The 24,776-nt window shown below is 39.2% G+C and overlaps 1 protein-coding gene across 1 annotated transcript; it reads left to right on the top strand.

The window, feature by feature from the left end:
- The first annotated feature begins 18,749 nt into the window (after window positions 1-18,749).
- Window positions 18,750-19,172, top strand: LOC124141479 (phytanoyl-CoA hydroxylase-interacting protein-like). Its single transcript, XM_046509511.2, has one exon. The coding sequence runs from the start codon at window positions 18,750-18,752 to the stop codon at window positions 19,170-19,172; it is 423 nt and encodes a 140-aa protein (XP_046365467.2).
- The last annotated feature ends 5,604 nt before the right edge of the window (window positions 19,173-24,776 follow it).

The raw sequence follows: 24,776 nt of genomic DNA, 5'->3' as shown, positions 1-24,776 counted from the left end.
AATAGACAGGCATTGTTTAACCCTGTTTGATCATTATAATCAAGATCAGGGTGTCCCACAAGGCAGTATTTTGTCTGTCACTTTATTCAGTATTAAAATTAACAGTTTGTCAAAGGTTTAACTGATTCAGTAGATGGATATATTTTTGTGGATGATTTTAATATATCTTGTTATGGTAAAAACATGCACACCATAGAAAGGCAATTACAATTATGTCTAAATAAAATTCACAAGTGATGACTCGAAAACGGGTTTAAATTTTCTAAATCAAAAACCAACGGTATTCATTTCTGCAGAAAATATAAGCCGCATAAGGACCCTGAACTATTTTTGAATTGCACCACTATCAAAGTTGTAAAGGAGGCCAAGTTCTTAGGACTTATTTTTAATAACCACTTAACTTTCCTTCATTAAATACAGTAAAGCTAAATGTCTGAAGGCAGTCGATTTATTGAAAGTAGTATCTAATTTCAAGTTGGAAGGGATCAGTCAACCCTCTTACAGTTATACAGGTCACTGATCCGTTCAAAACTTGATTACGGCTCTATCGTCAATGGTGGAGCCTGCAAAAGTCATTTACAAAAACTAGATACTGTCCATCATCAGGGCTTGAGGTTTTGCCTTGGAGCCTTTAGAACGTCTCCTATCCACAGTCAGTACGTAGAAGCGGATGAGTCTTCTCTTAAACATCGTCGTCTAAAAGTGTTTTTACAACACATTGATAAATTATATTCTAATCCAGCTTTTGAATGCATATTCAGTCCTCCCAAGGAAGACATTTACAATAAGAAATCAACACTCACTCCACCACTCGGAATCAGAATAAAATCAGCCATTTCGGCTTCTAATATTAAACTCCAAGATAAAGCTCCTACTCAATCTTTTTCATATCCTCCCTGGCAAATGGTAAAGCCAGAGGCAGACCTTACATTAACCAAACTTAAAAAATCAGATACTCACCAATTAATTTACCAACAAGAGTACAAGCAATTAAGAAACACTTATGGCACTTATAAATCTATATTTACAGATGGATCCAAGGATGGTGGCGCAGTTGCTAGTGCCACTGTCATTGGATCCAGATTGCTAGATAACAGTTCCATATTCACAGCAGAAGCAAACGCCATTTCTACAGCACTAAAATATATCAATAACCAATCTAAACATTATTTTTTCAGATTCTCGTTCGTGCCTTCAGACGATTAAATTATGTCTTCCAAACACCTGCTTTTAATCCAAATTATTGAATTAATTAATGATCTTGCTATCATATGATATTGTCTTTTGTTGGTTATCCAGCCATGTTAGTATCATTGGTAACACAATGGCCGATGCTGCTGCAAAAGCAGCACTCAACAAATCTGTGACACCACTTCTTATCCCATACAGTGATTATAAACCTGTTATTAGATCTTACATCCGTGATCTTATGCAAAAGAAGTGGGACACCCAAATAGTTATCAATAAATTACTTGAAATTGAACCACATATCGGTTACACCTACTTGAAGTGTCAGTGCAGATTTGAAGAGTTCATTATGCGATGATGTATTGGCCACAGCAGATATACGCATGAAAAAGGTGAGGATCCTCCATTTTGTATCCCTTTTGATGAAAGATTGGTTGGTTGGTTTGTTGTTTAACGCCGCACTCAGAAATATTCCAGCTAAATGTCGGCGGTCTGTAAATAATCGAGTCTGGACCAGACAATACAGCGACTGACGTCATGAACATCGACCCACGCAATTCGGATACGATGACATTTATCAAGCATATGTTGTATATAGTACCTTTCACCCATTGTAAGTGCATTCAGTTAAATTTTGCATCCCCTGTGTAATTTATTCTGTATTTTCAAGGGTGTAAGTAAATACATGTTGAGTGGCTCGTCCACGGTCTAAGGGAAATCACTCTGTCAGTCCTCTGGAAGTTGTGCCGCTTAGCGCACTGTCAAATTGAATGCGCTTACGTCATTTGCTGACGTCATTGGCTGACGTATCTTTGTCAGCCATGTTTTATCGAACATAAAACAAACGTGACCCAAATTCTTTGTTGTTTTCAGGTATGTATGATAATTAACGGTAGAGATAAGACCACAACATAGGTATTTATGTAGATAAGAACATGTAGATTTTAAATAACCATATTTGGCTGTATAGATAATGTTGTAATTAGATAATTACTTGCTTAACGTTAACGCTTCGCCCAGTCAGTGTTCACGGACGACATGGTAGCGAAGGACAGTCAAGGTCATTTGTCGTTTGAGTACTCACACAAATATATATGATGTGTATCGCTGTCAAACATGTACACACACTCCTCAGGCAATGTTTTCAAGCAAAAGTTAGGATAAAAAGCTAGATTTGTCCACACCTCGCTGATCGTTCATATTTGAGGTCACGTGACCTCCCACATTTTCATGTACATCGTTTGGCATACCTTCGTTGTATATTTTGTAAGAACACACTCCAAGCATATAGCATAATCATTGTAAATATAACTTTTCTGCATTAAAACATTATAACTGGGCTGAACCAAAATAAGTTACAGCACATCCCATTTCATAGCATAGCATGTCTCAGTTAAAGGGAGGTAATTCTTGTTGTCTTGTTTACACACTGATTTTGCGACACTTCACAATGTAATGCAGTTTGACTCAATACTCATTTATAAGATAATCTGTAATCTCTTAGTTTTCATTTGTAATAACAAACTATTGGAAGTATAATTCATTAAGGTATTATTTTCACACATAACATATGCCAAGTATATAATTAGTTCACTTTTATAGAGTATTTGATATTTATGCAATGTTGTAATACAGTATGGAAATTTAGCATCTTACTGGTGTTATGGTTACCATGAATGCATGGATTTATCTTTTATGGTTTCTTGAAAGTTGATATTTATGTTATCAACTAGTTTCCATTGCAAGTTGTGTTGATGGGTCTTGTCATCTAATGTTGACATTGAAAATATAAGTAACCAAGAACTAGTTGGGTATTATAATACTTTATTGTATGCCTAGTATAGTTAATGAGTGTTGATATTTTATCCGTTGCGCCACACCAAGTTGAAAACTTGAAGTATAAACATGTATAAACATGACGTATCTTTGTCAGCCATGTTTTATCGAACATAAAACAAACGTGACCCAAATTCTTTGTTGTTTTCAGTTTTCAGTCATTCTGAGTGAATGTGACCTGGGTAACATTTGGCGAGCGTGCCAGGATCAGAAGATTCTACATTACCCAGCACTGAACAACATGGCGGAATGGGAAATCAAGTCCATTATATATGGGTTGAGTCCAACCCGACTGGGTGAGATCCTCGATCGACTAGGAGTAACAGTCAAGTCTACCGAAGATAAAGGACAGTTGTTGACAACAATAGAGTCCTACATTACTGATTGCAAGACAGATGAGAACAAAGGGGCTACCAAGTTAGGCCTACTTCTGACATTCTGTAAGGAAGACAGCATGCCTGTAGACACTGATTCTGGAGTTCATCGTTCCCAAACTCAAGCTTCTTGGAGGAAAGAATTCAAGGTACATGGACAAATCAACGGAAAACTGGGAATCAGCTTTGTTAATCTGGTTAGGCAAATAGATTCTGGGAAACAACAGGGCTATTCTGACACAGAGATTATTGATGGAGTTATCAGAGCAATTAGCACTACAGATCCGTTCCGTGGGTACCTGGAAGGAAACGACAAATTATCCATACCTGTACTTCGTAAACTGTTACGATCATACTTTCAAGAACGAGGAGCTACAGAGCTATACCAAGACTTAAGCAATGGGGTACAGTCACAGAAAGAAGAAGCCCTAGACTTTGTTCTGAGGATGCTTGATCTCGGCCAGAAGATTCTTTTCTCTTCACTTGAAGAAGGTGCTGATGTGACATATGATCCGACCTTGGTTCGTCAGGTCACACGAAGAAGTATACTGACTGGTCTCAGAGATCCTATATTGGCTCAGGAACTGAAGAATTCATTTGGTAGGGACCCAAGTGATGAAGAGATTGTTACTCTGGTTAGTAGTGCAGTTTCTTCTCTCAGCGAGCGAAATCGCAAAACCAAATCAGCAAGTGTGAGAGGAATTCAAGCAGAAAACAGATGTGAAAACCCAAGTACACTGGTCAAAGCCTGATTAAGGAACTACAAGCTGAAGTGGCTGCATTAAAGATGAACAATACTGCTCAATCAAGAATGGCGCAACGGAGACCCAAGAGATTATGCGACAGTTGCACAAGTACTGGCAGGAGCTATTGTGATCATTGTTTTGCCTGTGGTTCAAGTAAACATCTGCAGATTGGGTGCAAGAAGCGAAGGCAAAATCGTCGGTCGGAAAACGGGAGCGAGTCAGTGATGTCAGGGGCCCTCTGACTCGTGTGGAAAAGACCCTGAATGTTAGCTGTTGTCAGTGTGAAAAGAACCTTGAAGGATCTAGATATCAGAGATGTTCTAAATGCCATACTACTCCCTACTGCTCCTACAGCTGTCAAGCTGTCCACTGGGACCACCACAAGAGGGTATGCAGTGCCATAAGTGGACTTGAGAGCAAAGCTAACAAGATAGATATGGGTGACACAGCTTCACTAACACCAACTCAGAAGCAGGAACTGGTCAGGCTAGTTGGTAAACAGTGCAAGGTACTCTGCCTATTCAATGGTATAAAAACAGAGGTCTTATGGGACACTGGTGCGCAGGTATCGATAGTATCACAGTCATTTCTCGACCAAAACTTCAGAGACAGTGAAATCAGGGACATTCATGAACTTCTGGGTGAAGACCTGATAGTCAAAGCCGCCAATGGGGGAAATATACCATTTCTGGGATGGACAAAAGTGCAATTTCAGTTGTTGAGGGGGGACCCTAACAAATCCCTGAACGTTCCAGTTTTAGTCACAAATCTTACAGATTTTGATTGTCCAATCATTGGTTCTAATGTGATAGAACAGTATCTTAGTGATACTGATGCAGATAGTGTTCATGTGATACAGTCTGGTCTGCCGACAGTAGCTAAATCTAAACTAAATGCTATTGTAAATCTATTGAAAGAGGAGAAATCTGATATATTGTTTGAAGTTTTCAGCAGCAAGCAGGGTATCACAGTTAGTGCAGGACATTGTATGCGTTTGAAATGTCAAGTCAAGTCCAACCTCAAAGAACCGATTACAGCTGTGTTTGAACCAAGTAATGATAACTCTTTCCATGAAGATTTATCAGTTTCAGGATCACTACTCCACATCAAGAGAGGCACTAAGGCCAGCATTCCAGTCACTCTGATGAACCATTCTAGTCGGGACATACAAGTTAAGAGTAAAACACTTCTTGGAACCATCCAACAAATACAGTCAGTGACACCACTGAAACCACCAGACAACCTTGAGACCCCACTGCAGGAAGCAACTGAACGTGCATCAGATGATCCTCCATCATCACAGATACCAGTTACAGATGGAGAACTCTGGCATCCACCAGTGGATCTTGACAGCACAGATCTATCTGCAGAAGAGAAGGGGCAGGTACGTCAAATGCTGTATGAGGCATCAAATGTATTTAGTCGAAGTGATGATGACATTGGCACTATTACTGAACTGCAAATGGACAATCGCCTAACTGATAGCACACCAGTACAGAAGAGTTACATGTCTATTCCTCAGCCACTTTATCAGGAAGTTAAGACTTACCTGGAGGATCTTTTGCGCAAAGGGTGGGTGACCCCATCGTCATCACCATATTCAAGCCCACTTGTGTGTGTAAGGAAAAGGGACTCGTCGCTGAGACTATGTGTGGACTTCAGGGCTCTGAATCGTAAAAGTATCCCGGATAGATACCCGATAATTCGTGTTCAAGATGCATTGAACAGATTAGGTGGAAACAGATGGTTTACTCTCCTGGATCAAGGAAAAGCATATCACCAAGGATTCATCCGAGAGGAGTGTCGACCATACACAGCATTCACCAGTCCCTAGGGTTTATATGAATGGACACGCATACCGTTTGGACTCAGTGGGGCGCCAGGTGCATTTCAGCGATTCATGGACCAGTGCCTTCATGGACTTAGAGATAAAATATGCATACCTTATCTAGATGACATAATCTGCTTCAGCAAGGATTTCTCTCAACACATAGAAGATGTTAGGGCAGTATTACATCGCCTACATGAGCATGGTAACTCAAAGCTAGGAAATGTAACCTCTTTCGGAAGCAGATACGATATTTAGGTCACATGGTATCTGAACAAGGAATAGGAATGGACCCAGAGGATAAAGCAGCAGTTTTGAAGCTGAAAACGAACAACCCATCAACTGTTGGTGATGTCCGTAAATTGCTTGGATTCATAGGCTACTACCGAAAGTACATTCCTAACTTTGCCAGACGAGCCCAGTGTTTATTTGAACTGTTACGGAAACCCGAAACAAAACCAGCAAAATCTGCAAAGAACAAGTACAAATCTAAGAAAGGATCTGGTCAAGTGTCATCCAACTACAAGATTGAATGGACTAAGAGACATCAAGATGCAATAAATGATCTCATTGATGAACTCTTGAGTGACAGAATCATGTGCTATCCTGAATGGGATAAAGAATACATACTCCATGTTGACGCTTCACAAGAAGGTTTGGGTGCTATCCTGTATCAACAAAGAGCAGATGGGCAGTTGGGTGTTATTGCTTATGGTTCAAGATCGCTATCCCCAGCAGAAAAAAATTATCATTCTCATTCTGGAAAGTTGGAGTTTTTAGCTTTAAAATGGGCAATAACTGAAAAGTTCAGGGACTATCTATACTATTCACCCAACTTTGTTGTCTATAGCGACAACAACCCTCTGACGTATGTATTAACAACAGCCAAGCTGGATGGAACCAGACATCGATGGGTAGCTGAGCTAGCAGACTATAACTTCTCTATAAAGTACAAGCCAGGGAAACAGAACAATGATGCTGATGGACTAAGTAGAATGCCTTTAGACTTCAATGAATACATGTCCCAATGCACAGAAGAAGTAAACCCAGATGTTATAGGTACGTCTATTCAGGTAGTGAATGCTAGGGAAACAAATGAGGTAGCATGGATATCTGCAATCACAGACAGTTACAGCAACTTAACAGGTCTTGACTCATCAGCTGATGATTCAAAACCCTTCCAGTGCTTTACAACAAGAGACATTCGACAAGCCCAGAGGAATGATGATGCTATTAGTCCAACTTTACAGCTACTGCGCCGCAAACGGAGTAGGAGAGAAGGACGGGATGTTGTCCATGACAAGGCCAACCCTGAATTGAACTGTTTACTCAGAGAACTCAATAAGCTCATCTTTGACAAGAATGGTATATTGTGTCGCAAAACTTCAATCTTTGGTCTTCAAGAGAGAATTCAAATGGTGTTGCCAAAAGTGTACAGGTCATTGGTGTTGAAAGAACTCCACAATGACATGGGTAATCAGGGTATCGAGAGAGTGACTGACCTAATCAGGGAGAGATTTTACTGGCCCTTCATGCAGCGTGACATAGAAAGATATGTGACTAAAGAGTGCAGTTGTTTAAAGGACAAACCCACCGACTTTCACTCAAAGAGCTCCGTTTACTCCTATCAGAACAACAGCACCATTCCAAATGGTATCGATTGACTTTGTACATCTTAAAAGAAGTTCTGGTTGATTTGAGTACATATTTGTGATATCTGACCATTTCACAAGGTTTGTGCAAGCATATCCTACACGAAATAAGTCTGGGAAAACTGCAGCTGAGAAAATATTCAATGATTTCGTACTTCGCTTTGGCTTCCCGGAGAAACTTCATCATGACCAGGGTAAGGAGTTTGAGAATGAACTATTCCACCATCTTCAGAAGTATTGTAGGATGGCTCGCTCACGCACAACTCCATACCATCCACAAGGAAATGGTCAAGTTGAGAGACTAAACAGAACGCTGTTGGGAATGCTTCGAACACTACCGCAGGAAATGAAGAGCAACTGGAAGGATCATATGAACAAAGTAGTTCATGCTTACAACTGCACCCGCCATCAGTCCACCGGTTTCTCTCCGTTCTACCTTCTATTTGGTAGATCACCCAGATTGCCTATAGACCTTATGTTCGGTCTGAACCAAGATGAAGAAAGTAGGGATCCAAGGAAGTATGTGGAAAAATGGAAATACTGCATGAAGGAAGCTTACGAGATGGCAAGCAAGAGTGCAGAGAAGTCCGCTATCAAAGGGAAAAGGAACTATGATCGAAAAGTGAGAAGTTCTGTTCTACTACCAGGTGATAGAGTACTTGTCAGAAACTTATCTGAACGTGGAGGTCCAGGAAAATTACGAGGATATTGGGAATCAAGGATCAATGTTGTAGTCAGAAGAATGTCGGACGATAGTCCTGTATATGAACTGGAAGCTGAAGATGGAATCGGTCGAAATAGGGTGTTACATAGGAACCTACTATTGCCGTGTGACAGTTTGCCGGTTGAAGAAGCTGTCATAGCTCCAACACCTAAACCTAGGAAACTATTACAGAAAAGAAGCGTGTTGGACAACCAGTCAAAAGGTAGCAGTGACAGTTCTAGCCCAGACAACATAGCAGTTTGCAGCACACCCTCTGGATCAGATAATGATGATAAATCATCACATGTTGGCAGCGAGTCAGATGAACAGAAGGAGGAGCATTCCAAACAAGTTTCATCTGAAAGGGAAACTGAAGAAGAAAACAACTTGTCAACATCAGAAACTGAACATGGAACACAGTCAGACGTTAATGCGTCTGAAGGGACTGTACAACTAGACAGGCCGAGTGAAACAGTAAGTGACTCTGAACTGGCAGATGATGAAGAGGAAGTTGAAAGACTTGGACAACGTTGACGCATCAGGAGAACACCAAATATTCTGACATATGACACTATGGGCAATCCAAGATATGCACCAAGAAATGTTCGATTGCAACCTGTGCGCGTAACCATGTCACCAGCAACAAGATTTCTGTGGTTCTGTCCAGCAAACCCATATCAGAACTTCAGTTCTTTTCTACAGAATTGTCACAGACCAGCGATGTACCCTATATGGTACAGATCAGCTATCCAGTGTTCCATGTGAATAACTCGAGAAACAGTAATGAGTTGTCTGCACATGCAGATTATCATGATTAGTCAGATGCTAGCTAGTAATATTTGTGCATAATTTAGAGATATAGTTAGCAATGCAAGTTTGCGTAATATGTTGTGAATGAGTCAATGAACATTATGTGTATGTGTATGGCACATCTACCAATGTTGTAGTTATATACTATACCGAGGGTTTTGTATTGCCTATTGGCCACATGGCAATGTCAGTTATCCATCAGATTAAGTCTTTAATGATGTCAGGTACTGCGGTTCCTTTGAAGGTGAACACATATGTTCATAACTAATGTATCACATTAGTAGTTCACAGCAGATGTAAATACTTGATGTTGTATTCTCATTAGCTTATATTATGTACCCAGTTTGGTCTGTTCAAGAATTTTGGGTCATTTTTTTATGGGGGGAGGGTGTTGTATATAGTACCTTTCACCCATTGTAAGTGCATTCAGTTAAATTTTGCATCCCCTGTGTAATATATTCTGTATTTTCAAGGGTGTAAGTAAATACATGTTGAGTGGCTCGTCCACGGTCTAAGGGAAATCACTCTGTCAGTCCTCTGGAAGTTGTGCCGCTTAGCGCACTGTCAAATTGAATGCGCTTACGTCATTTGCTGACGTCATTGGCTGACGTATCTTTGTCAGCCATGTTTTATCGAACATAAAACAAACGTGACCCAAATTCTTTGTTGTTTTCAGGTATGTATGATAATTAACGGTAGAGATAAGACCACAACGTAGGTATTTATGTAGATAAGAACATGTAGGTTTTAAATAACCATATTTGGCTGTATAGATAATGTTGTAATTAGATAATTACTTGCTTAACGATAACGCTTCGCCCAGTCAGTGTTCACGGACGACATGGTAGCGAAGGACAGTCAAGGTCATTTGTCGTTTGAGTACTCACACAAATATATGTGATGTGTATCGCTGTCAAACATGTACACACACTCCTCAGGCAATGTTTTCAAGCAAAAGTTAGGATAAAAAGCTAGATTTGTCCACACCTCGCTGGTCGTTCATATTTGAGGTCACGTGACCTCCCACATTTTCATGTACATCGTTTGGCATACCTTCGTTGTATATTTTGTAAGAACACACTTCAGGCATATAGCATAATCATTGTAAATATAACTTTTCTGCATTAAAACATTATAACTGAGCTGAACCAAAATAAGTTACAGCACATCCCATTTCATAGCATAGCATGTCTCAGTTAAAGGGAGGTAATTCTTGTTGTCTTGTTTACACACTGATTTTACGACACTTCACAATGTAATGCAGTTTGACTTAATACTCATTTATAAGATAATCTGTAATTTCTTAGTTTTCATTTGTAATAACAAACTATTGGAAGTATAATTCATTAAGGTATTATTTTCACACATAACATATGCCAAGTATATAATTAGTTCACTTTTATAGAGTATTTGATATTGATGCAATGTTGTAATTCAGTATGGAAATTTAGCATCTTACTGGTGTTATGGTTACCATGAATGCATGGATTTATCTTTTATGGTTTCTTGAAAGTTGATATTAATGTTATCAACTAGTTTCCATTGCAAGTTGTGTTGATGGGTCTTGTCATCTAATGTTGACATTGAAAATATAAGTAACCAAGAACTAGTTGGGTATTATAATACTTTATTGTATGCCTAGTATAGTTAATGAGTGTTGATATTTTATCCGTTGCGCCACACCAAGTTGAAAACTTGAAGTTTAAACATGTATAAACATGACGTATCTTTGTCAGCCATGTTTTATCGAACATAAACCCAAATTCTTTGTTGTTTTCAGTTTTCAGTCATTCTGAGTGAATGTGACCTGGGTAACACATATATAACTGGAATACTATTGAAAGCGGGGTTAAACGCAACCCACTTACTCACTCACTCACTCACTGAGGAGCCAATGGTTAACCATGAAGTCACCTTAACACGTAGGTTGTTACTGCGAATGCATCAAACATCACATGTCAATCTGAATATGATGGTTAATCAAACATGAATCACCAAGGGAGCTAACTCTTACTTCATTATAATTCTGTTTTTTGAAGGGCAGTTATACCCAGACATAATAGGGCAGTTTATGAACTAGTAATAAATAATAATTAAATATGGAAAATTAGTGCCGTTAGTTTTCTTAAACAATTAATACACAAAGACATTTGACCACTTAATAAGACTGAATAACAAATATTTTCTTCATACTGCATACTGCAACAGGAAGCGATTATCATAGACTGCACTTGAAATGAATAAACGGTCACCAACGTAAAACACATGAGAGGGATTTATCAGATGTATAAGCTATCTCTGGTAGAAACAGTGGTTGACAGCATGAACACTGAACCACGCTCTGTAAGCACTCACTCCTCAAAAGGACCAGTGAAGATTCCGGGGTAGAATAGGTCTTCAGCAACCCATACTTGCCGTAAAAGGCAACTATGCTTGTCGTAAAAGGCAACTAACGGGATCGGGTGATCAGGTTCGCTGACTTGGTTGATACATGTCATCGATCCCAATTGCGTGGATCGATGTTCATGCTGTCAATCACTGGATTGTCTGGTCCAGACTCGATTATTTACAGACCGCCATCATATAGCTGGAATATTGCTGAGTGCGGCGTTGAACAACAAACAAACAAAAACACTCCTCAAAAGGCTTTTACAAAAAGCAAGGGGTACTGGGTCTGATCCCAACACTCAATGAAACAGGTGTTGATGAATGAATCGATGTACTAGTTGAAACAAATACACTAGGGGTGACTAGCTTGAGACTTAGTAATGGCTGAAGGAGAAATCATAAATGGCGAGAAAGGTAGAGATAAAAAAGTATTTGTGTGTGTGTGTGTTGTGTCGTGTGTCGTATATTCTAGGTATATGACTGCAGCCCATTACTTGTCGAATCTGATAATCCAGTGATTGATACTGCGAGCAACGACCCACGTCGTCAATGTATGCTGAAAGGTAGTTGCCGAGCCTGATCACCCGATCCATTAAGTCGTTTCTTACTATACTAGCCAATTGCTGAAGACCAATTCTAACCCGGAACATTCAGGGGTTATAATAGCTCGTACTTTATCTACCTACACGAGGGTGACACTGAGTTTGCCTCACACATTTTGAAATCATCTCTTGTCCTTGAGCTAAACACAGAGAATATTTTCAGATTTAATTAATAACACTACTACTACTACTACTACTACTACTACTACTACTACTACTACTAATTTACTAGTTGGAATGGGAGGGGGTGTTTTGATTAACGTGGAGCCTTCTCATGATAGAATAATATTGTATTGTGCACTTGGGCACACATTTATTTGTCTGGAGCATGTCAAAACAAGGCATTCCACAGTTTTCGTAAACGAGCCAAGGATGTTGGACAAAATCTCAAAGCCAGAGTTGATTTTGTTGATGGCTCTGTACTGCTAGACGGTGCAGATATTAGTGTCAACCGAACGAAGTAACATATCAAATCGGCTCATACTCAAAAAGGAGAATCTCTCTGAACGGCCACTGCTAGGAATGTATGTGCAGTGTGTTGAGAAGATAAGCATCCCTGCAGAGTAACAGTGTATGCTGCCAGGAATACAGCCCTTCTGACAATGTTGATAATGCAGAAGGCTGGGAGTCTTCACATTCTTTGAAAAGCTCTTGGTGGGTTCGACTAGGCAGCGCTTCCCGGGAGAAGTCCCCATTCGCTGTCTGGACTTCGTGTAGATTGGGCAAAGGCCCCGAGCTGATGATGAGCCTTTCCAGCCTGACTGTGTCAGCCTATCAGAATACCTCAACTTACATTGTAACTTAATCCCCGCCCACATATTACACAGAAATCAATGCACTTCAACAGCACAGTATATTACAACTGTGCAACCAAATCATACAAATTATTTTAGCGCCAAAATAGTCAGGATCACATGATATGGAGATGAAGAAAATGGTTCCATGTACAGCAGAGTGTGAACATGATAAATCATACCATAACCAAACAGTTTAATTCAAATGAAAGGACAGACTGTAATAGACAAAGGACATTTCTAAGACTATGGTGGATACAGCCACTATGTTTTTAAAGTATGGGAACATCTAAAATGTTATGGTTAGATGTTGGTTAGATGTTGTCCAACTGTCATCAAATAATTTCCTTTGTTATATGTTGTCCAACTAAAATAAAACATGCTTTGGTTGGTTCGACGTTGTCAAAGTGTCATAAACATTGCCCTCTTTGATCAGAAGTTGTCCAACTGTAATACACATGCCTTCTTTGGCTAAATGTTGACAAACTGTTATTAACATGCCTTGTTTTGGTTGGATGTTGTCTAGCTGTTATTAACATGCCTTGTTTTGTTCGATGTTGTCCAACTGTTACCTTCTTTGGGAATAAGAGATGGATACAAAGCACATTTCTGGGGTGAACGACGACTACGTATCTTTTTCCGAACAAAAAATCCTTGAAGTTTATTTCATGATACTGTTGACGCAGTGAAGCATGGTAACTATTCTCCATCATCTACATATCTACATCATTTACATATTTTCGAGATGTCACACAGCAGACAGCAGACAACTGCCGATTTGGAGAATATTACTTCCTGGAACACAAAAATACCCGCATAGTGTTGTGCCCTTAAACTTACAATGGTCTTAAGCCTACAATATTCATGAGTGGGCGGAGCTTATGTGACCACGTCATATGGTGTGCCCTTAAACCTACAATGGCCTTAAGTTTACAATATTCATAAGTGGGTGGCTTATGTATGCACTGCATCTCACCTGAACACGGAAGTGCATCGGACTTCTGCCGAGTTGTAACAGCATACAGCATATGCCGGCACTCCATTGTTTGCGGTTCATTCACTATAACCTAAACAACCTGTAACTTCTGTGTTAAATATGAAAACGATCATAACAATGAATCCCTGTGAAATGAACAAAGCGAACTGTATATTACAAAGTGGTGTTGAAAGATTGTGTATTTTTTAGGCAAGAATGTTACGGTAGGAGATTTAACATCTTTGATTGTCACCTTTCTTTCTGTCATTTGATCCTGGAAATTTAATACTGGAAACGTGCTGAATATATTAAAAATAAAAATAATTCTAAAATGCATTTTTTCTATAAAAAAATTCACACCAGTACGTCATAACAACACTGTTGTTGAGATGCTGAATGTTGAAGCATCTTGCGAAAACAAACATAAAACCTCAATCTGAACGAAGACATATGGAACCTCTTAAGTTTAGTACCGTTTACTATAGGCATCCTAAATATTAATGATATTTGTTTGCTTACTTGTTGTTTTTCGGCGCACTCAAGCTGCATAACAGCGGTCTGTAAATAATCGACTCGGGCCAGACAATCCGGTGATTACCATCATGAACATGTATCTAAGCCATTGGTATACGATGACAAGCATCAGCCAAGTCAGCGAGTCTGACCACCCGATCCTGCTGGTCATCTCTTACGTCAAGTATATATAGTCGCCTCTTACGATAACCTTTGGTTGCTGAATATTCTCACCAGAATTGTATACTTGTGCTGAATAAAAACCCTAAGGGCAATATAAATTGTAGTGAATATAGACCCAATCTAGACATTATATAGCGTATTGATGTTTTATGAAGGATGAAGATCGACCCCATAGGCGTTATAAACAGCAGCGATGTTTTCTTGAGGATGAAGAGAGTAGTGATGTTTTATTGGTAATGAAGTTAGACCCCATAGGCATTATACGTTGTAGTGATGTTTTATTGGTAATGAAGTTAGACCCCATAGGCATTATACGTTGTAGTGATGTTTTATTGGTAATGAAGTTAGACCCCATAGGCATTATACGTTGTAGTGATGTTTTATTGGGGATGAAGATGGACCCCATAGACATTATAAACAGTCGTGATGTTTTATTGATATTGATGAAGGACCCTCATAGGCATAAACAGTCGTGATGTTTTATTGATATTGATGAAGGACCCTCATAGGCATAAATAGTAGTGGTGTTTTATTTATGATGTAGATGGAACCCATGGGCATTATAAACAGTAGTGGTGTTTTTGTGAAGTTAAATATGCACCCCATAATCATTATAAACAGAAGCGATGTTTTATTGAGGATGAAGATGGACCCCATAGGCATAAATAGTAGTGATGTTTTATTGGTAATGAAGTAAGACCCCATAGGCGTTATGAATAACAGTGGTGGTTTAATGGGCTGATGATAGACCCTGTAGGCATTATAAATAGCATTGAGGTTTTATTGAGGATTGAGTATGGAAGCAATAACCAAATAATATCAAGTATCATATTTCAACAATATTTCTTCATGTGCAACAATGAATGTCTTATGAAATATTGTGTAACATTGTTTCAATACAAAACAGTTAAATTGCGTCGGACAAAGTCTCACTATGATCCTGTATACGTCTTCTATGGTATTTCTTGTGCCATTCAAATTTTTCCATTTGTAAAAAATAAAAACCTTAACTTTCATAATTCCATAAAAACAATCCCAATACGGTTACAAACATCAACATAAAGCACTAGAATATTCAAGTCTGCTGCATCTGAAAACAAGAGTCATCAACGGATGACCTGTCACCACTCTCCCCTGGTCCCCAATTGAATTCTAAGATCAACACAAAATGAAGTTATGTGTTTTATTATGTTAGATCTTATATCCAATATTGTTTTGTGGTAACAAAACGCAATAAGTTTAGTAGACTGTTTACAACATCTCAGCCAGTAGCCTCAGTCTCTGAAACCATATGACTCCGGCCTAATGCATGTTTGTGAAATAAATAAATAAATAAATAAATAATCACAGCTTACGCTAGTATTGTTTGTACGCTGGAGATCTGCTCCAGGAACCAAATGCATCTCCAAAATCTCTGATTTTTTTCCTGTCAGACACAAACATACAGACACAAACATACAGACACAAACACGCAGATATAATGATGCATCATTGTTTATGGCACTGACGTTGTCTACCAACTGTGATGCACTGAAACACTCGTCAACTAATGGCGAATATAATTCTCAAAAACAGTTTCAGCTTTCTATTCCTTGTGGTTCAGGAGCAAAACAATTTAAACCTTTTTTCGTGATTTGATTCGTTTTAAAACTGTTCACAAATAAACTTGAAATAAAATCACAATGATTTTAACAAATAAGAGGTTTTGATTATGAGGAACACGCATACCAAATTTCAGCCTCATCGGTCAAGAAATAAAAGAGAAGGTCTCAGAACACAATTATTTTCATCCTCTGCAACAGTGACATCCCAACTACAGGGTTACTGGGGGTCATAGGGTCATGTACCTTTTAAGTAGTCTGTCATTAGAAAGAGACCGATCTTTGAATTGCGAAAGGACACTCACTCTTGCCTTAATGGTTGATTCAGCTTTGACAATGCACTTGCTATCTTACACCTTTGTGAAATTCTCAAATATACTGGCTAGCTATGATTAATACCAACAAATTTGTTTTTATTTCTGATGAAAATGTCAGATCATAATTAATGCAGTTTATGTCTTGCTAGAGAAGAAACTATGTTACATGTTTTCTTGTTCTTTTCGACAGTTCTTACGTCTTGGGTAACATATAGCTGCTCACATGTGTTTGTATCAAACTGGATAATCAGTTTGTATTATCTGGAATAAGGCAAAATACTATTACTGATCATGTAATTCATCTTAATTTGTTATTTACCAAATGTTTAATTTATAAGTGTAAATTGAATTTGAAAAAAAATATCCAAACAGATTTTATACAAATAGGGCATCACATCATATATTGTTTGAGGATAAAAATTGTGTCACTTGAATACCTGGAATTGTATGTAATAGTTTTTGCTTCAGTTTTGTTATATATTCTACATGTAGTACAGAATGAATGAAAGTGTTGTGTGGATGTGTGGATGAAAGTGGGGAAACAATCAGAATCTCTGTTCATATGGTTATTTTTTATCCAGAAAGAGGATTGCACATTCCTGAACATAAGAAGATATTGAGAAAGGAAACCAACTCAAGTCTAGAATGATTTGGCAAGTCCTAATTGCCTCAGCCCTGGGCCTGATTAATAAACACAGTTCTAGGCGCCATTTGGATTTTAGTATATATATTTATATCATAAGTATGTTAACTCTTTTTCTGGGACAACATGTTAAACCACTCCCTGGAATCTTATCAGGGTTTCTGAAATTAAAAAATATAGTTGAAAAATATCTTGTAGTTGATCTACTTTTGCCATACGCAGAGATTGCCTTACCTTTGCATATAACAAATAGAGAAAGATCTATTGTATAAGTATAGAGTTTGATGACAAGAAGTTTTTACTGTGTTGGGTATAAAAATAATAGCAAAAACATGTCAATGTTTCGATTAGGGCTACTAATTCGCGTAACTTTCAATCTGTCCGAAGTCGAGGCTCGCAAATACAGTACAGCACAATCTTCAAAAACACATAAACTACATGTTGTATACCTGATTGTGCAAATTGTGAGTGAAACATCGTATCACGCAATGACAGCCGAGACAGCTAGCTCACATAATGAGTGAGTGAGTTGGGGTAAACGCCGCTTTTAACAGTATTCAAGTTATATCACGGCGTGTCAGCTTGTTGTGGGAGGAAAGCCCGAAGTGATGCAGGTCTCAGACGTTTACCACTTCGGTGAACTAGCTCACATAAGCTCCACCCACTCATGAATATTGCAGACTTAAGATCAAGTAGGAATATATGATACTGCTGTCTACTTTGTCAATGATGGAATCGACCGTTTAATATTCGGGGGGTGCGTGAGATCACACACACACACACACACACACACACACACACACACACACACACACACACACACACACACACACACACACACACACACACACACACACACACACACACACACACACACCACATGTTCCTTTCATACGACTAACTTCACATGATCCCTGAACGCCACGTCTCAAATCCAAGACGACTACTTGAACATTGAACTGGCCCGCTATGCCCCCTGATATCTGTTAGAGCATCTGTGGGATGTTCTCGGGCGGAGAGTGTACGCCAGATACACAGCACCCGCCAATGTGGCCCAGTTTGGGGTAGCTCTTCAGGCGGATGGCGGGCAATACCAGGGGCAACCATACACAAGTTTACCAACAGTATTCAACCAGGGCGCGGTTCATGTATATCCAGTACTGGCTCACTAGAAAATACTGCTTCCCTGAGCTTATACCGCCGCGCCAGCTTTACTTGGCTATGCTTAATAGCTACGCTCGACTGGTTCCCGTTGTTGAGAGCAGCGACCCCAAGCGGAGGAGCTAAGTCTAGGTGTGAGCGTCTGGGTTACTGTGTATTCTGCGTCGTGTATACTTGATGAACAGAAATAGTTTCTTAAAACACGAATGCAATTTTGTACTGGTAACATAAAAAACTGTAGCGGATATAATCAATATGGAAGATTCTCCCTTACATCTAATATGCATTGATGGTAAATATTATTTATTGCAGATAATCTTGAAACACTACTCGAGACGGCCAGAAGGCATTGTTCCAGCAGGGATTTGGACAAAGTGAAAGGTCTTTACCGCAATAAACCCCGCGACTATTTCGACGAACTTCAAAACAATATCATGACACCACAATTGAAGGACAACGGAGGAAATCCACACTGCCCCATAAACGGAACACTTGAAGGTGTGTTCTTCGGGGTGACGCTGTGGGGCGGTTATCTACCAACTATATTCCCATTTGGAGACACCAGAGTGAAGGTTCCCCTGGAGCGAGTCTTTGATGAGTCAGCCAGGCTGTACTTCGCGGATTTCTTTCAGCCACCTCAAAGTATCAACCACTTCGTCACATTGGTTCTGACAGAGTGTGATTCAGAAGCGGATCGCTTCTGTCGGAAACACCTCGTTCGTCTGGACGAAGAGCAGAACGTATTTCTGAGGAAGGAAAGGGGCAAATATAAAACGCTCAAACAGGACAAAGTGTGGGTTGAAGTGTTCTATACGCATGAAGTGGACATATCGGGTCTGAAGCTGACTAAAATGTGATGTGATGGGGGAGAAGCAGTAGCTCAGGAGGCATACCTAAAACATCTGTTGTAGAATATGCTGTGTTTAAATCTGATAACACACCAGTATTTATTTCGCAAATGTTTTTATTGTAAATGGTCGTCATAAGGTCGAGATTGGTCTCTCAGCAGTGCCATATGAATCACCTATAAACACTATAATGGATGTTTGACTATAAAAACTGTACAAAAACTGATCAATATTTAATTCTTGTGACTGATATCAATACCATATGTGATGTACGAACTAACATTTTCGCCAGTTTAAATAATATTTGGGAAATAAATATATTTTCGATTTTAACGTGTCTGTCGTTTGCAGAAATGTGAATTAAAATCTGTTAATGAGAAAGTAGGATTGTTCATACATATGCTATTTTTTGCTTAATGAGTGAGTGAGAGAGAGAGAGAGAGAGAGAGAGAGAGAGAGAGAGAGAGAGAGAGAGAGAGAGAGAGAGAGAGAGAGAGAGAGAGTGTGTGTGTGTGTGTGTGTGACATTGTATGGAGTTCAAAGTAGTCGTCTTGGATTTGAGACGTGGCGTTCAGGGATCATGTGAAGTTATTCGTATGAAAGGAACATATGGTCTTTCGGGCTCATTCAGACACAAAGCCAATTGAAAAAGATATTTTGCGTTTGGATAAGTGTGTCCATGGCCATAGACACACACAAATTCTCTTGGCAAGTGTATGACATCCTTCGTATGACGCTCTCTTAATACTGCCCTATCGCGGAACAGTGAAAAACAAATTTGTATGGCTTCATGCTATAAGTATTTCAGAGCAGTTTCCTAAAATGTGAAGAAGACATATTAGATTTGACCTTCCTTATAAAATTAAAGACACACAGACATTTTATTTAGTAGCAAAAGGCAAGTGGCTCACAGTACAATGAAAATCATAGAACAATTTGTCATGTGGAAATAGTTGCAAGAAATATTAAGATTTACTACATTTAGTATAAAAAGAACACGTTTAAGAAACAAAACTAAACAGTGAATATGGTTAATATTGTTCTAATTTAATACATTCACCATTGTCTGTAACCATTGGTACATCTGAGATTGGGTAAATATATATTCGTAAATGTGTAAACAAAGTAAAAATAAACAATACATTCACTTTATATTCTCATCAGAATCACAATTCCTACGTATGACAGCTTACTGATCAACACAATATAATTTACGGATATAATTAACATTAAAGTTAAATTTGTGAAACACCCCAATTAACGCCTTATCATGTAACTTTGTGATGTACATTTCTGTTTCAAATGATGCTCTGATATCTGAATAATGTGTTAAACAGTTTGAAGTACATATTGACTGGTGCCAGTTTTGAATATAAATATCTTTAGCTGTTGGCGCAATTATACATATAAACAGCTTTTCGTCACCAACATTTTGTACAAGCCATACACAGCTCATCTGTGGGACAATAACATTTATAGCTAAAATGGTTAGAATTATCATTAAACCGCCCGCTTGTTATCAGAAATGAGCGGACCACTGTAACTTGATAACGACCTCATATTGCTTGACGACGGGCCACTATCACGCCCGTTGTTAGGTGACGCCATAGGGAGTCGGATTTTGACATCTGGTTTGTTCTATGACGTTTCAATGTTTCTTGTTTGCATTTCCAAAGCAACAAGTTTACAAAAGAATTTTTTTTAAATTCTCAAACTCACTATTTCTATTTCTAAACCTATCCTTGTTCTAAGTGGCATCTAATAAAATAAGACGTTCACGATATATCTTTCTCGCAATAAGAACTCTGGCGGATAATTTAGAAAATATGATATCAGATAACAAACACGAACAAATGTATATATTCACACTGACCTTTGTACAATTTATCTTGAGGCATTGAAAGGACTATAGCCAACGCGGGGCTATAACACAGGGTAGTGGGTGTGAGCATGTAGTTGTTTGAGCAGCCGTGCATGCATAACAGTAGTTGTCAAGCAAAGGTATACCTTAATAAAGAAACGTTCAACTTTATATCTATACTAGGGGCGGTCGGGTAGTCAAATGATTAAAGCGTTCGCTCGTCACGCCTAAGACCCGTGTTCGATTCCCGACATGGGTACAATGTGTGAAGTCCATTTCTGGTGTTCCCCGCAGTGATATTGCTGGAATATTGCTCAAAGCTGCGTAAAACCAACTCACACAATCACTATAACTATGCTAAACAAAAAAAGAAACGTCGGGCTTTTTTAAATCAAAATTATATTTCATTGCCATGTAAACTATCATATAATAGTCCATAGCATGCACTGCTTTGTGAGAAGATATTAACAGAAATCGGTCAGTGAAACATCCGTGGAACGATGTGGCTGACGTTAATGTGGAAAGTAACATATTATCAGAACCGTGTGTAGCCACCGTCTGCTTCAATCAGAGCTCTGTATCGGCGTCTCATTGACGTCACTAATGTCTGCATTTCTTGTTGTGGAATGTTATTAAAACTCCGCAAACAAGACAGTTTCAAGTTCCGGGATGTTCTGAGGCTGATTCTGACGTTGTCTTACACGTCTGTCAAGGAGTCCCACAAATGTTAAATTGGATTCATGTCCTGACTTTTGGTTGGCCAAAGCATGACATCCACGTGGTTAGCCTGCAGGAAGTCCCGTGTGATGCCCAAACCATTACAGATCCAGCACAAGCGTCAACATAACGTTCACTCCTCCGTCTGTACATCCGATGTCGACCGTCACCTCAGGAGAGTGAAAAACGGGATTCATAACTAAAGAACACACCCTGTCAGGTACTCGAGTCCAACGCAGATATGCACGAGCTCACGCTCAACGTTGACGTTGAGTAAGAACTGCCCCAAGGTATGGCCTCCTGGCTCTCAGACCATGCCGTCGTAACCGAATGCGAACAATTTCAGCACAGGTTCTGTTGTTATGAGTTCCTTGAGTGGTCTAGGCAATAACAGTTGCTGGGAGGAAACGATTGCGTAAATGTGACGTCACAATATAGCGGCCTTCAGCTGGTGTTGTCACACGTGGACGTCCACTTCTCGGACGATCAGTGGTCACTCGAGTTGCATTGTAACACTTCCTCGAACGTTGTACTGACGTCAAACACGCACCAACTTGTAATGTAACGTCTACAGTACGCATTCCTACAAATCATCTTCAAATCTAGACTGACAACCCAAGTAATTGTAACCTGTTTGTTGTTAACAAATTTGATATAATTTGTTAATACCTACTTGGGTGTCCCACTTCTTTTACATTAGATCTCTGATGTTACACCTAATCATATTATCGCAGTATGAAATTAGAATTGTTGTCCTAGATTTGTTGATGACCAATGATTCCAACATGGCTTCGTACCAAAGAAAAAGACAATGTCATATTTGCCAGTAGCAAGGTCATTGTATTATTCTGTAATTTCACGTGGACGTTGATGTTAACGGGACATATTCTTAATGACCTGAAGACTGGAAAGGAAGTAAGAAAATATCACGTACTCTTTATGTTTAGATTAAGCGTTTATATATTTGAGAGCTGTTTGATTCTGCTTAAGTAGTCTTTAAGTACTCTTGATGATATAGTTTTGGATCTAATGCTCCACCATTCTTGGATCCGTCTGTATCTATGGATTTGTAAGTTCTATAAGTGCTTCTTTACTCGGTATGTTCTAGCTTATAAATTAACTGATTTGTATCCGATTTCTTTACTTTGGTTAACGCCAGATCGACATGTGGCTTTATTTACTGCCACAGAGAATAATACACAGTCTGAGTGGGAGATATAATTGTAAGGTTAATATTTGCATCCGAAATGGTGGTATTTATTCTTATTCCATGTGTTGTAATAAGTCCAGGGCCTTCGGGTATATATTCTTCATATACGATAGGACATGGAATAGTATTGCCCCACACTATGGTTCAGTCTCCTTCTATATCATTGGGGGCACGGGTGGCCCAGTCGTCTAAGGCGCCGCGATTCGCTGTGCAGAGTTGCGTCCCTTGGGCACGCCAGAAACCTATGATTGTGGGTTCGAATCCAGGTTCGCCCCGATTATGTTTCTAGGTTGGTCAGCACCATACCCGTGCTCGTGGGTTTCACCGAAGTGGTAAACGTCCGAGACCTGCATCACTTCGGGCTTTCCTCCCACATTAAGCTGACACGCCGCGATATAACTGGAATACTGTTAATAGCGGCGTTAAACCCAACTCACTCACTCACTCATTCTATATCATTTCCCGACACATTTTTGATTATGCAGTGTATCCTATATATTTGTCCTCTGATAAATAGGTTGGACCATCCTTGCCGTCGTAGCTTCGTATCTGAAGAGACGTTTTTATCTCCATTCCATCACTAACTTAGCACATTATTTGTCTTTCTTTACATAAGTGACGGTAGACGAGTCGAGTAAAGGCGATGGAACCACTTGTTTTAAGAACAGTGCTATTTGATGTAGCAGCTACTTTTGGCGTCATTCTAATAGGACAAAAAGCGAACCTATGGCGGCTAGTGGGTTCATGATACTTTCATAATAAAATTGATAATATACGCTGAATAATCAATGTTTATGTGTGGCGGTACAAAGTTAGCATGGTGTATTAAATGTACATTATGAATGGTCATATACAAGGTATGTGTGTTAATATCCAAGGAAAGCGTTTGGACAACCGAATTTTGGATTTAATCATATTGGGATGTATGACAATATGCATCGGAGAACTAATGCAGTCTTGACTTATTATTGCACCCGCTCTCTACTCGATTATCATAATATCTGAAGCTTGGATCAAGGCACACAAGAACCCAGGCAGTAGTTCAGTCATGGCATAACAAGTAAATGTTATACATTAATAGTAATATATTAAGACCTGTCAACGATAACTAGCAACATATTTTTTGTCTGTTAAAACTAGTTTGAGACCATTTACAAGAGGAAACTATTTTTCAACAACACAAAATAAAAATATATATCGTCAGCAACCAAAGACCACCATACTACGTTTGCCAGGAAGATGCGACGTGACGTTAAGTCCAATAACAACTATTAGATAAGGATAATCCTTGACAGACGTTATGAAACAGTAGTTATGAATTATCGCCTAGCCTAATAACAAACGCATTGCTATGTTTTGAGTGTACTGTATATTTGATGTACGTGTTAACAATAACAACTTCATCTTCTAGTATTCAATGTTGATTCATGTCCTAATCATGAATGCCCAGTGGATCAAACTGCCGACTCCGATCTGCCCAGTCCGTATTGATCCCCTTAATACCGAGCGCCAGATAGGGTAAAAAGCAAGTACTGTCTTTTAACGTCCTTTAGTATGATACTTCCAGTGGATGGAACTACCGAGCTTCTGCTCTCCGGGCGACGCTCACCACAGAGACGGTTTAACGACGAACAAGTAGATTGCATGGCAGAATTCCCACTGCATATTTAAACGTGTTTTTCGGACAAGGGAATAATGCAACTCGGCTCCGTTACCGAATGGATCCATTAATATAACCGGTTTAACCACAAAAGGAATGGTAATTAAACGAACAATCACTTTCACGTTTTGACATTGTTTTTTGGAGCCAACAGCGGGATGACTC

Source organism: Haliotis rufescens, unplaced genomic scaffold (assembly GCF_023055435.1).
Source record: "Haliotis rufescens isolate VD_foot unplaced genomic scaffold, xgHalRufe1.0.p SCAF_26, whole genome shotgun sequence".
Classification (NCBI taxonomy): Eukaryota; Metazoa; Mollusca; class Gastropoda; order Lepetellida; family Haliotidae; genus Haliotis; species Haliotis rufescens.
This window is presented reverse-complemented; position numbering and strand designations above follow the sequence as displayed.